The sequence below is a fragment of the Triticum urartu genome, chromosome 7 (genome assembly GCF_003073215.2).
Source record: "Triticum urartu cultivar G1812 chromosome 7, Tu2.1, whole genome shotgun sequence".
NCBI lineage: Eukaryota > Viridiplantae > Streptophyta > Magnoliopsida > Poales > Poaceae > Triticum > Triticum urartu.
In genome coordinates, this window is record NC_053028.1 from 86,035,174 (window position 1) to 86,046,287 (window position 11,114).

Here is an 11,114-nt window from a genome sequence, read left to right on the forward strand (position 1 = left end):
CGTGCCTAGAACCGGGATAAATGGGTCCACATAAACTGGGATAAATGCCTCCTGAGGCCCGGCCGGGCCCCTGGGCGCACGAACCGGGACGTATGCCCCCCATGGGTCCCGGTTCGTGACTGAACCGGGACTAATGAGCTTGGCAGGCTCGAACCAAAGCCCTGTTTTCTACTAGTGTGCCCTACAATTGTACCCTCATCCTGTTCAAGCTGAAAATTTTCTTCTTTCTGTGTTTTTCATTTGCGATCATATGAAAAAACCGTGTATTGTCGTCCCCTTGGATGACCTGCCACACTTTAGCTCTAAGTGTCCATTTCATCTCTTCTTCTTTGGGAAGTGTTTGTAATTTATGGCCAGCTTCCATGTTAGATGCCGTTCTTCCGCATCTTATAAGATAGATTTGACCTTTAGATCAAGTTTTTTTATAAGGTGGATAAGCCTATCTTTTTCCACCAGATATATCCCGCTTCATTTTTAGACCAGCCCCTTAGGAATTGTCTCAAATGCCTAATCTCATTTTACCATCGCTTAATATTTCAGTGACACAAAAAATGGCATGCTGTGATTCTGGGACACTTTGCAGGTGAACTCAGTTTATACTCCCTGTGATTCAGTTTATACTCCGGGACATGCATGTTAAACAAGGAGTAGGTCCTTCACATGTTACTGTAAATTTACATGGTTTGGTTGACTTACAGCAACAGGGAAATCATCCATGTACATTGTAGATGGAGTACAATAGAGATAGGTTGATCCATGATTTCGTTAGCAGACCGTATAGAGCAGCATTGGGCCTGAATCTTCTCAAACTGTGACATATTTCGTATTGACTGAGAAAAATTCAGTGCATGCAACATCATTGAGTTGACTTCCTCATAAAAGTTGTAAATAAGAGCCCAATCTGGAACCCTATATGTCCAAGGACGCGCTCGCGGACGTTGACCGGACACACATTAAAAGTCCTTCACAAATCGTTAAATCCATAAAAGTTGTAGATAAGAGCCAAATTCGTCCATGGCATAGATCGCCCTCCTTTGCCCCTTCTAGACGATGCGGCCACGGAGGGCTTCCTCCTCCCTGTCTAAGTCGTGGGAATCCGCCGGCTCCTCCTCACATGCTGCCAAAGCCGTCTCCGCCTTGAGGGCTGTCACGACGTCCCGCGCCTATACCTTGCTCGGCGGTCACACCGCACCTCCTAGGCGTAAACCATAGTGGCATTGGCCTCTGTTTCGGCTCTCGACAACGCGGGAATGAGGTGCCACCGAAACGGTTCCACCACTCGAGCCGGGTTGCGCCGCCATGCGTTGGTCACTGCTTTCAGCGAGGCTGCTATCACGCGCCTTGAGCCACCGGCCCCGACGGGTCCTAGTTCTATTTAAGCAGAGGTAATGGATTCCTGTCGAATCAATTTCAACCGCAAACGGGCACACTCCGCCTAGGAGTGTCGGAGAGCCGTGCAGACGGCAATCTACTCGTAGAGACTACATGGCGTGAGGTCTCGATTAACAGATCCGGATCTCTCGGAGTCAGATCCATTGCCAGCCATGCTGGAGATGATCGAAGTTTGCTAGAGAAGAGCTAGGAGGCGGAGGACAGTAAAGTGAAGTGAAGTTGATTGGCTAGTGTTTGGTCCGGAGTGCAGATAGGATTAAATATATGTGGGGTCGTGTCAGGCCATAGTGAGTTGGATCCGACGTGGCGAACGCACCCGAGCGTGCCCGTGTGGGCTAGATACGGGGATTGCCAATTAGAGCATCTCTAGTAGATCCCCCTAACGGCCGGCCCATTAAACTCATTTGAGGGCTCCCACAAAAAAATATGGGACGGCGAGCCCTCTGGTGGAACAGTTCCCATAAATCCGTCTCGCAAATGTTTTGCGGGATCTATTCTGCGCCGGAGGGCTCACGGTCCAGCAAATACAATAGGCAAATATTGTCAAGTTCATCATCACAAGTGCATAAAAACTAGTTCATCATCATACTAGTTCATCACATCCAAAGTCGTGCGCAATAAACAAGGTATCAAGTTTAGGCTCATGAATGCGGGATAAAACAAGGCAAAAGTTGCTCAAATGACATGGATCAATCAAGCAACATTCTCATTGTTGCGAAGAACGTCGCCACCAACACCGCCCCTAGCACCTCCATCGCCACGATCCACATTGACCGGAGGGCACACTGTGATTACAAAAATCAACGGCCAAAGCTCAAGCAAGTGTTCTGAATGACCGAAACATAGATGACCGGAGCAAAGCAAGCAAAAGAATTTTTATTTACCTCAGACCGTTTCATCGAACACATTGTAGGCGTGGCCAGCGGCTTCGCCGTCAATGTGGATGCCGGGGTCGGCCGAAGGAGGAGCCCGACCCCTGACGTGATTGCCTTCTTCCTCGGGGGCTTCGTCTGCTCACTAGCAGGGCGGGTCGAGACGGTCTTCCTCCTCTTGGCCGGGGCGCGTGGAACCAGAGCTGGGCCCACACTAGGTGATGCTGCACCACCTTGAACGAGATGGCTCCCTTGCCTATTTCTCTTGATGGTGGCGGTGGCGGTGGGAGGAGTTGGGGCCGTGGGAGGCCCGGGCGCACGGAGCGGCAGCAGTGGAGGCGGCGGCGACACATGGTGTGGCGCACCCGGGGGCGCCGAGTACTCCACATCCGGCTGAATTCCGGCGCCGCGTGGCTGGATGGTGGGGTCCGAGGACGGATTGGCGGCGGCTACAGCGGGGCGGGAGGCAAGAAGTGAAACCGAAGGAAGTGGGTTCGTGTCAACCGAAATGGGATCTAACAAAATCAGGTGGAATCCCGCACATATGAAAGAACTGGGCTCGCAGATGCAAGATCCCATTTTTTACGAGACGGCCGAATTTTCTCTGTTCAGACCGGATTTACGGGACCGATCCCGCAAATCGGTTAGCAAGCGGCCATTATTGTAGCAAACGGCCATGTTTGCGGGATCAGCTAGAGATGCTCTTAGAGCAACTCTAGCAGACCCCGCAAAATGCCCGGCCCTCAAAAATTCCGGCGAGTATGCGGGTTCGGGCCAATTTTGCGGCCAGAACAGAGCCCGCATACTCGCCCGGCACGCAAAAACTTTTGCCGCAGCCCGCAAACCGCACGCCCCGAGCACTATAAGTGCCGTTCCGCGACCCTTTTACGGGTCCAAACCCTATCCCCCCGCGGCCGCGAGCCACCCAATTCCCCTTTCTCCTCTCCCAATTTCTCGCCGCCGGCGACCCTCCGCCCCACCTCCAGCCGCCATGTGGGGGAGAATGTGGAGCTGCGGACGCGGCTTCGGCAGCCGATCCGGCCGTGAGAGGGACCCAGAGCGCGAGCGGCGCGTCCGGTCCGACGGCGCGAGGAAGCGCGGCACGCGGAAGTGGACGAACCGCGGGCTTTCACCGCCGGCGATCTTCGACCGCCGCAAGACGGTGGAGTACGACCGCCGGCGCGCGTCGTTCTCTTCCGTGCGTTCTTCATACGCCGGATCCTCCTCCTCCGCCGCAGGCTTCCTCCCCGTGAAGAGTGAGTGGTCGGACGAGGAGGAGGAGCCGGAGCCGCCGGCGCCGTTCCCCTTCGTGCCGGTGAAGGAGGAGCCCGAGGAGCCTGCTCTGCTCGGCCGCCGCGGGGTCGTTGGGCCTGAGGACTACGTCGCGGAGTTCGACGCGGTCGCCGCCGCCATCGCCGAGCGGAGCGTGCGCGAGGAGGAGGAGCGTCGCTGCCATGCCGAGGAGCTCGAAGCCCTCGAGTGGTGGCAGGCGGTCGCCGCCAACCTCGCCGCCAAGGAGAAGGCCAAGGAGTGGCGCCGCATCCACGCGGAGCAGGCGGAGAAGTTCGTCGATCTCTGCAACTCCGGCGAGGAGTGAGCGTCCGGCTCCTCCACGCGTCGTCCAGTTGCCGCGACCTCGCCGCTGTTTAGATCCGACCCCCTAGTACTAGCTTAACGTAGTATGTATGCTTGTAGTGTGATGAACTATGTAGTATGCGATGAACAATGTAGTATGTGATGAACTGTGTTTGTGCAATTTCTCCCGCGAAAGAAGTTTTTTAAATTATGCAGCTTTAAATACGGGTTCTGCTCGGACGCGTATGGTTTTGACCCGCAAAAGTGATTTTCATGAACCCGCAAACGCGTTTTGCGAGTCGTATTTTTGCGGGGTCTGGTAGAGTTGCTGTTAGGCCGGGTATTTGTGGTAATTTTGCGTTCAGAGAGTGACCAGGAAGGCCGCTCGGATGTTTGGGTACCCTTGATTGAAATCAATACTATTGACGATGAACTTGATAAGCGGCTCAGCAGTTCTCCGGAGCAGTTTCCCATGTATACAGAAGATGAACAAAAACGGCTCCAAGTTCAAAGCATTAAGCTGATAATCATAATGAGCTAATCAAGCGGCAGGACCAGCTTGGCGGCGTCGAGGCGCGGGTAATGCCGGAGCACGACGCCCTTCATCTCCTCCGCGCCGCTCTCGTACCCTGCCGCGGCGTGCTCGTCGAGCCGCCGCTTGTACTCCTCGGACCCCAGGAACTGCTGCACCGCCGTCGCCTTGGCGCTCTGCAGAGTTGCCCGCTTCACCGCCGCGAGCTCGGCCTTCGCCTTCTCCAGCTCCGCCTCGGTGGCCTGCCTCGCCGCCTTCTCCTTGTCCAGCTGCTCCAACAGGGCCACCTTGTCGCGCTCCCGCGCCACCAGCTTCTCGTCCAGGTCCAGCGCGTAGCCGGAGGAGAAGGACACGTAGTTCGCGGCCTGCGCACGCCACCGTCGCCGCCGCACGGCACACACAAACAATGTCATCCGGGTCCGGTCTGAACACACCTACGGGCGAACGATTTGGTTGGAAGAATACCTGGAGCATTGCTACATAGGTCGACGCGACGACGTCGGAGGGCTTCGACGCCGCGAACTTGTCGTCCCGCGACGGCGTGACGATGCACTCTAGTACCTTCTGCGAGACCTTCCAGTCGGCGCTGTCGCCGTCGTGTGCGTCTGGGACAGGCGAGTGCTGTGGCTTCGGGTCGAAAAAGCCGCCAGACAATCCCGGTGGGGAAGCAGGCGGCGGCGTGGTCAGCGCTGAGCGGCAAAGTTCGTCTTCTACAATAGCGGTCTCCCCCTGTTTCCTCTTCTTCCCAGACAACGGCGGCGTGTCGCCGTCCGGCTCCGTGTTCACCTTCTCGGTCTCTGCCGCCTTCTCTTCCGGTGGATTCATGCCTGGCGCATGAACCACAAGAATAAGGAGTATGTGCTAATTGGACAAGGGGAATTGTGTTGGGGGCGCGTTTACCTTTATCACCAGTAGTACGAGGAGAAGGCGGAGGTGGTGGTGGTGATGCGCCGGCGAGGTTGGAGGAGAAGGCCGCCGCAATATCGGCCTCACGGAGGTAGGTCCGGATATCAACTGCGGCGCCGTGTTTGTACACCAAATCGACCACCGATTTCTTATCCTGGCTCGATAGCTCCGGGCCTGCGGCGGAGACCTTAGCCGTCGGCGCGCCCCAGCGAACGGGGCACGGCCATTCCTCCGGCGCCGTCAGGAAGAAAAACCCCCTTTTCCACTCTCCGTCGGATTCGGAACTGCCCAGGCCAGTAACCAGCGCGCCGGCACCTTCCTTGCACCGGAAGCAGTACCAGCCCTTCCTGCTTCGGAGCGAGAAGAAATGGCGGAACACGGCGACCGACGGCGGGACGGAGGCGTCGTGGCAGAGCGCGAGGAAGCCGACCAGGACGCGCCACCCGTCGGGCGTGAGCTGGCCGGGCGCGAGGTCGAAGTGGGAGAGCGTCTGGCAGAAGAAGGCGGGGAGCGGGAAGCGCACCCCGGCCTCCAGCGCGTGCGCGTACACGCAGACGGCCCGCGCCGGGGGCGGCGAGCACGCGCGCCGGTCGCCGGCGGGGAGCGCGGCGAGCTTCCCCGGGACGCCGTGCTTCTCGCAGAGGGCCTGCACTTCGGCTTCGGTGGTCAGGGACGAGGTGAAGCGGTCGGCGGCGATCAGCAAGAGGGCGGCCGCGTCGTCGTCGTCGTCGCTGTCGCTGAGGATGATGACGGCGGACGAGGGCGGGGAAGGCATCGCTCTGGCTTACAGGAGAAGCAGAGCGGTCGTATCGTCCCGGCTCTGCTCCCTGCGGTGCGTCGTGCAGAGGGAACGAGATCCTCTGACGTTGGCGATTCCAAGTCAGAGGGACGTCCTTCGCTTGGCACCGTCCATCAACCATCAGGCGGCAGCAAATTCCAGCTCTCTCTGATTTGCTCAGATCAGCACCAAAACCAGCGGCCCACTACGGCCCACTACGAACCGAGGGACGCAGGCGAGGGGAAAAAGGGCGCGAGGAGACAGAAAAAGACGCGAAGAATACCCAGACGGCGCCAGCGGACGAAAAAGAGATCGCCGGAGCTCGAAGGTGGACGCCCTGCACTGCTCGTCAATATCACGTAAGTCCTAATACTCTGCTCCTCTCATGTCATCTTTCACATGAATGAAAACACTACAACTGATCGAAGGTCCACCATCAGGTTGCTTTGGAACTCCATCAAGTTTCCATTTTTCTCATGGAAGAATCAGTTTGTTGAACTCGATCAAACATCTTTTCTCCCATGGAAGAAGCAACCGAGATGGACGAACATGCCAACACAATCCACCAGGATTCCGATTCCAATAGGTAATTTCTGCACATATACAAGTCTGCACATAGTCAGATTTACATAATTTCTCAATAGTTCAGTGATAGTTCTATTACATAATTTATGCACATATACAATTCTGCATATATTCAGATTTACATCATTTCTTAATAGTTTAAGTGATACTACTACATAATTACTGCACATATACAAGTCTGAACATATTCAGATTTACCAAATTTCTCGATAGTTCAGTCATACTTCTACAATCCCCTTACTCGTGGTGTTTTTACTTTGCAGAGTTGTATTGCCTAGTTTGATACCTTATGTTGGCATGGAATTTAGAAGCTCAGACGAGGCTTGGTCATATTGGCTTAGCTACAGTGGGCAAAAAGGCTTTGAGGTTAGGAAAAGGTATACTAACAAAAGTTCAGCCGATGGCAAGGTTACATCATGTAAATTTGTTTGTGCAAATGAGGGTCAGCGAGCACAAGACAAAAGGGATCATTTTACAAAGTGCCCTCGAGCTGAAACTAGAACCAATTGTGAAGTAAACATGAAGCTTAAAATGGACCGGAAGAAGGGAAATCTCAAAGTGTTAGAGCTGGTTTTGGAACACTTACACCTAGAGTTGCAAGCTTTTCAAATTTTTCACTTAATGGTGTCACAAAGAAAAATTTCAGAGTTGCAAGCTTTTCAAATTGCAACAGCAGATGATGCAGGAATTGGGCCAAAAGCCGCACATGAGTTGGCTAGTCGACAAGTTGGTGGACCACTCAATCTTAGTTATACCCTCCGTGATCACAAGAACCATTTGCGGACCAAGCGCCAACGAGAAATGGCATATGGCCAAGCGGGTAGCATGCTTAAGTATTTTCAAGACAAAATTGCTGAAAACCCATCATTCCAATATGCATTGCAAATGGACTGTGAAGAACAAATAGCGACCATATTCTGGGTTGATGCTAGAATGATCATGGATTATGCACATTTTGGTGATGTTGTTAGTTTTGACACTACTTTTGGAACAAACAAGGAGAGTAGGCCCTTTGGTGTCTTTGTTGGATTCAATCACTTTAGGGAAACTGTAGTTTTTGGTGCTGCTCTCATGTATGATGAAACATTTCACATTATGTGGTTGTTTGAGGCTTTTCTAACAACCCATAAAGGAAAGGGGCCAAGAACATTCTATACAGATCAAGATACTGTAATGGGAAATGCAGTTGAGGACGTGTTTGCGGAAGCACGACATGGTTTATGCACCTTTCACATTATGCAGAATGCTGTCAAACATCTACATGAAGAGGATGATGAAGAGAAAAATGGGGAGAAGAAAAAAGAGAAGAAAAAAGGGAAGAAGCAAAAGATGGATGAAGAGAAGGAAAAAGAGGAGAATGAAGAAACAAGTATTCTATCAGATTTTAGCGCGTGCATGTTTGAGTATGATGACATGGCAGAATTTGAACAAAAATTTGACCTCATAAGGAAAAAGATGAGCAAGCAAACTTGGTTGGATAGTATATATAAGTTAAAGGAAAAATGGGCTGAATGTTATATGAAGGATGTCTTCACATTAGGAATGAGAAGTACACAATTGAGTGAGAGTTTGAATAATGACTTGAAAATCCATTTCAAATCTGATTTTGATATCATCCGGTTCTTTAAGCATTTTGAAAGGGTGGTGCAAGGGAAAAGGAACAATGAACTGAATTCAGAATTTGAATCAAGGAAAAAGTTGCCTAGAATATTTATGAGGAGACCACCACCTATGTTGGTGCAAGCTAGCAAGTTATATACACCTGGTATTTTTGAAGCTTTTCAAGGTGAATATGAAATATCTTTGTCAGCTTGCACCAAGGCATTAGATGGTTGTAATGAATATCTAGTAGGAGATTGTATCTTTGAGGAGGAGTATAAAGTTATAGGTGATCCTTTGAAGCAAACAGTTGTGTGCGGCTGCCGGCAATTTGATAGAATTGGGATATTGTGTGGCCATGCTCTTAAAGTTCTCGATTTGATGAATATCAAGTCACTACCGCCACATTATGTGTTAAAGCGCTGGACAAAGGAAGCACGAAGTGGAACTGTACAAGACAAGGAAGGAAGAGATATCGTCTTAAATCCGAATATGGATGCCATGCTTAGCTACAAATATATGTCCCATAAATTTCATAATTTGGTAGATCGAGCAGCCTACTTTCGGGAATGTGTCGTGTTAGTAGACAACACACTTGACATCCTTAGTAAGAAAATTGAAGTAAAAATTAATGCATGTGCAAGCACATTGGAGTATCCATGTACAATTCCGACAGATGCTAGCCCACCAAATGACTTGTTGACTAATGCACGTCTAAAGAAAAAGGAGGTCCAAACAAAGAGTTCAAAACGAAAATAAAATTGGCTCGATAAGAAGCACAAGGCTAGGAGAAGGAGAGAAAGCAGAGCTACATCACAGTTGGGTGAAGAGGTATGTTGCTAAACAATACAGTGCTTTCAGTGTTATCATTATGTCCATTAATTCTCACAGCCTCCAATTTTCTTTCACAACAAAGATGCGGGAGGTCGGGGAAGTGGCAGGTGGTGGTGGTGCACAAGTTGCAAATGATAGAGTTTATAAGGATAATGCGGAGGTGCCTGAAGGTTACAAGACCAACCTTAGCTTCACTCAGTTGCTGATGGTATAATCTTGCTCCTGTAGTTTAAAAATCTAAAATGATCCAAGTAGAGATCGCAAAGTCTTGCTCATACGGTATTCTTATTTATTTAATTTTCAGGGGCCAATTACAGATGACCTTTTCACTGGGTCATGGTGAAGTACTGTTGTTTTTGGGCAAATGAATGAGAGAGCAAACAAGCAATGGTGGGCAAGTTCAGTTCTGGGCAACACTTGACATTGAGTTCAGTCCAAGTTCAGTTCTAGATAACATTTTGCCATTCGCTTCAGTCTAATTATGCACATGTACAAGTCGAACTTCTGTACAAGTAGAAATTAAAATGCTCAATCTCCAGCCATATCTCCCAGAGATATATTACCCTGTTTTGGCATCTATTTTGTTCGATGCACCTGCAAGTTATATATGCAAGACCTCTGTTGAAGTGTCACTTTCTATGATAATTGTACTTTCAACAGCCAAATCAAGAATTGTGACTTGCTGGTCTTTGTAGTCCTGGAATCGCTCAACTTCACTCTCAAATGAAACATTCAGTCAAATCAAACTCAACAGCCAAACAAAAATCCAGTCAAACTATTCACTCAACTCCACTCTCAAATGACATTGCAAACTGAATTTAAATTCAGTCACACTATTCATTACACATTACTTTTGATTTACACCAATTACAATCTCAATTTGTCATTTGGCTTTGTCTCTGCTGCCATTGCTTCCTCTTTTCTGTCCATCTAAATAGCAGGGAAGTGGCAAGTAGCAGGGGAATTTCCAACAGAAGTCCAGAGCCTGAGTAGCCGACGGCGCGACGATGCTTGCTCCGGCGCGTCGAGGGGCAGTGGCTTGCTCCGGCGCGTCGCGGGGCAGTGGCTTGCTCCGCCCCCTCCACAGCTATGTACGTCGCGGCCTGATGGAGACAGCGCGGGCTGCGTGGGCTCGATAGCTCGGCCGTGTCGATGTAGCCTGCTCCACGGCTCTGGGGCGCAGCTAGGAGGCGTCCCGCCCTGAAGGAGCAGCGGCTGCTCTTCCCCGCCGGCCAGCGTCGCGCCTTGGAGGAGTAGCGGCTGCTCTTCCCCGTCGCGCCCTGAAGGAGCGAGGCCAGAGCGACCGGCCGAACAGATGCAATGCCGCGAGAGCGAGGAGTTCTGGGCGTACTGGGCCGTATGGGCTGCTTGTTTTCGTGTCCATGCGAGTGGAAGTGGCGCTGGTGGCGAGTGTCGTCGGATGGAGATCAACGGCCCTGGGCGTAGGACGTCCCTCGGCAGTACTTTCTTCTAAGTCAGAGGATCTCGTTCCGTGCAGAGGAGCAGCCGACCTACTAGTGGCGACCTTTTTGCTGTCCTGCTTGCTAGTGTTCTCCTCTTGTGACTCGAGTCCATGCATCAACTTAATCTCATTTATCACCATACGACTTTAATATCGAATTGTTCACTCTCCTTGGGAGTACCATCACTAATTTGACCATGTTTGTGGAGTCAAGTCTTATTTTTATTGTCACCATCCCATATTCAGATTTCGAGATGCATTGAATCAATGGATGCAACAATTATGAGAAGACTCACCTATGCATGTAAAGTTCTTGATCGTTTATTAATTATGCATGCATGCATTGAAATTAATGCGTTGGTAAACACAACTTTTAAAAAAAAAAATGACTCCATTAATTGACTATTTTTGCAAATTACTCTCTCCTTTTCGGTTTATAGAGCTCAATTCAAAAATTTCACCAACCAAGGTAGATAGTGAGTGGTGGAATACTTTTTGTAATTTGCAAAAGCACCAAATTAACGCTCTTGTTTTCCTCAAAAATTTATGTTTACCAATGTAGTAATTGCAATGCATGCA

General features: G+C 50.7%; 1 protein-coding gene across 1 annotated transcript; it reads right to left on the minus strand.

The window, feature by feature from the left end:
- Positions 1-4,243: 4,243 nt before the first annotated feature.
- Positions 4,244-6,306, minus strand: LOC125521597. Its single transcript, XM_048686656.1, has 3 exons — positions 5,272-6,306; positions 4,837-5,198; positions 4,244-4,736 (listed from the first exon to the last, which is right to left on the minus strand). Exons 1-3 carry the CDS (start codon positions 6,050-6,052, stop codon positions 4,377-4,379), a joined length of 1,503 nt encoding a protein of 500 aa, XP_048542613.1. The 5' UTR covers positions 6,053-6,306; the 3' UTR covers positions 4,244-4,376.
- Positions 6,307-11,114: the final 4,808 nt, after the last annotated feature.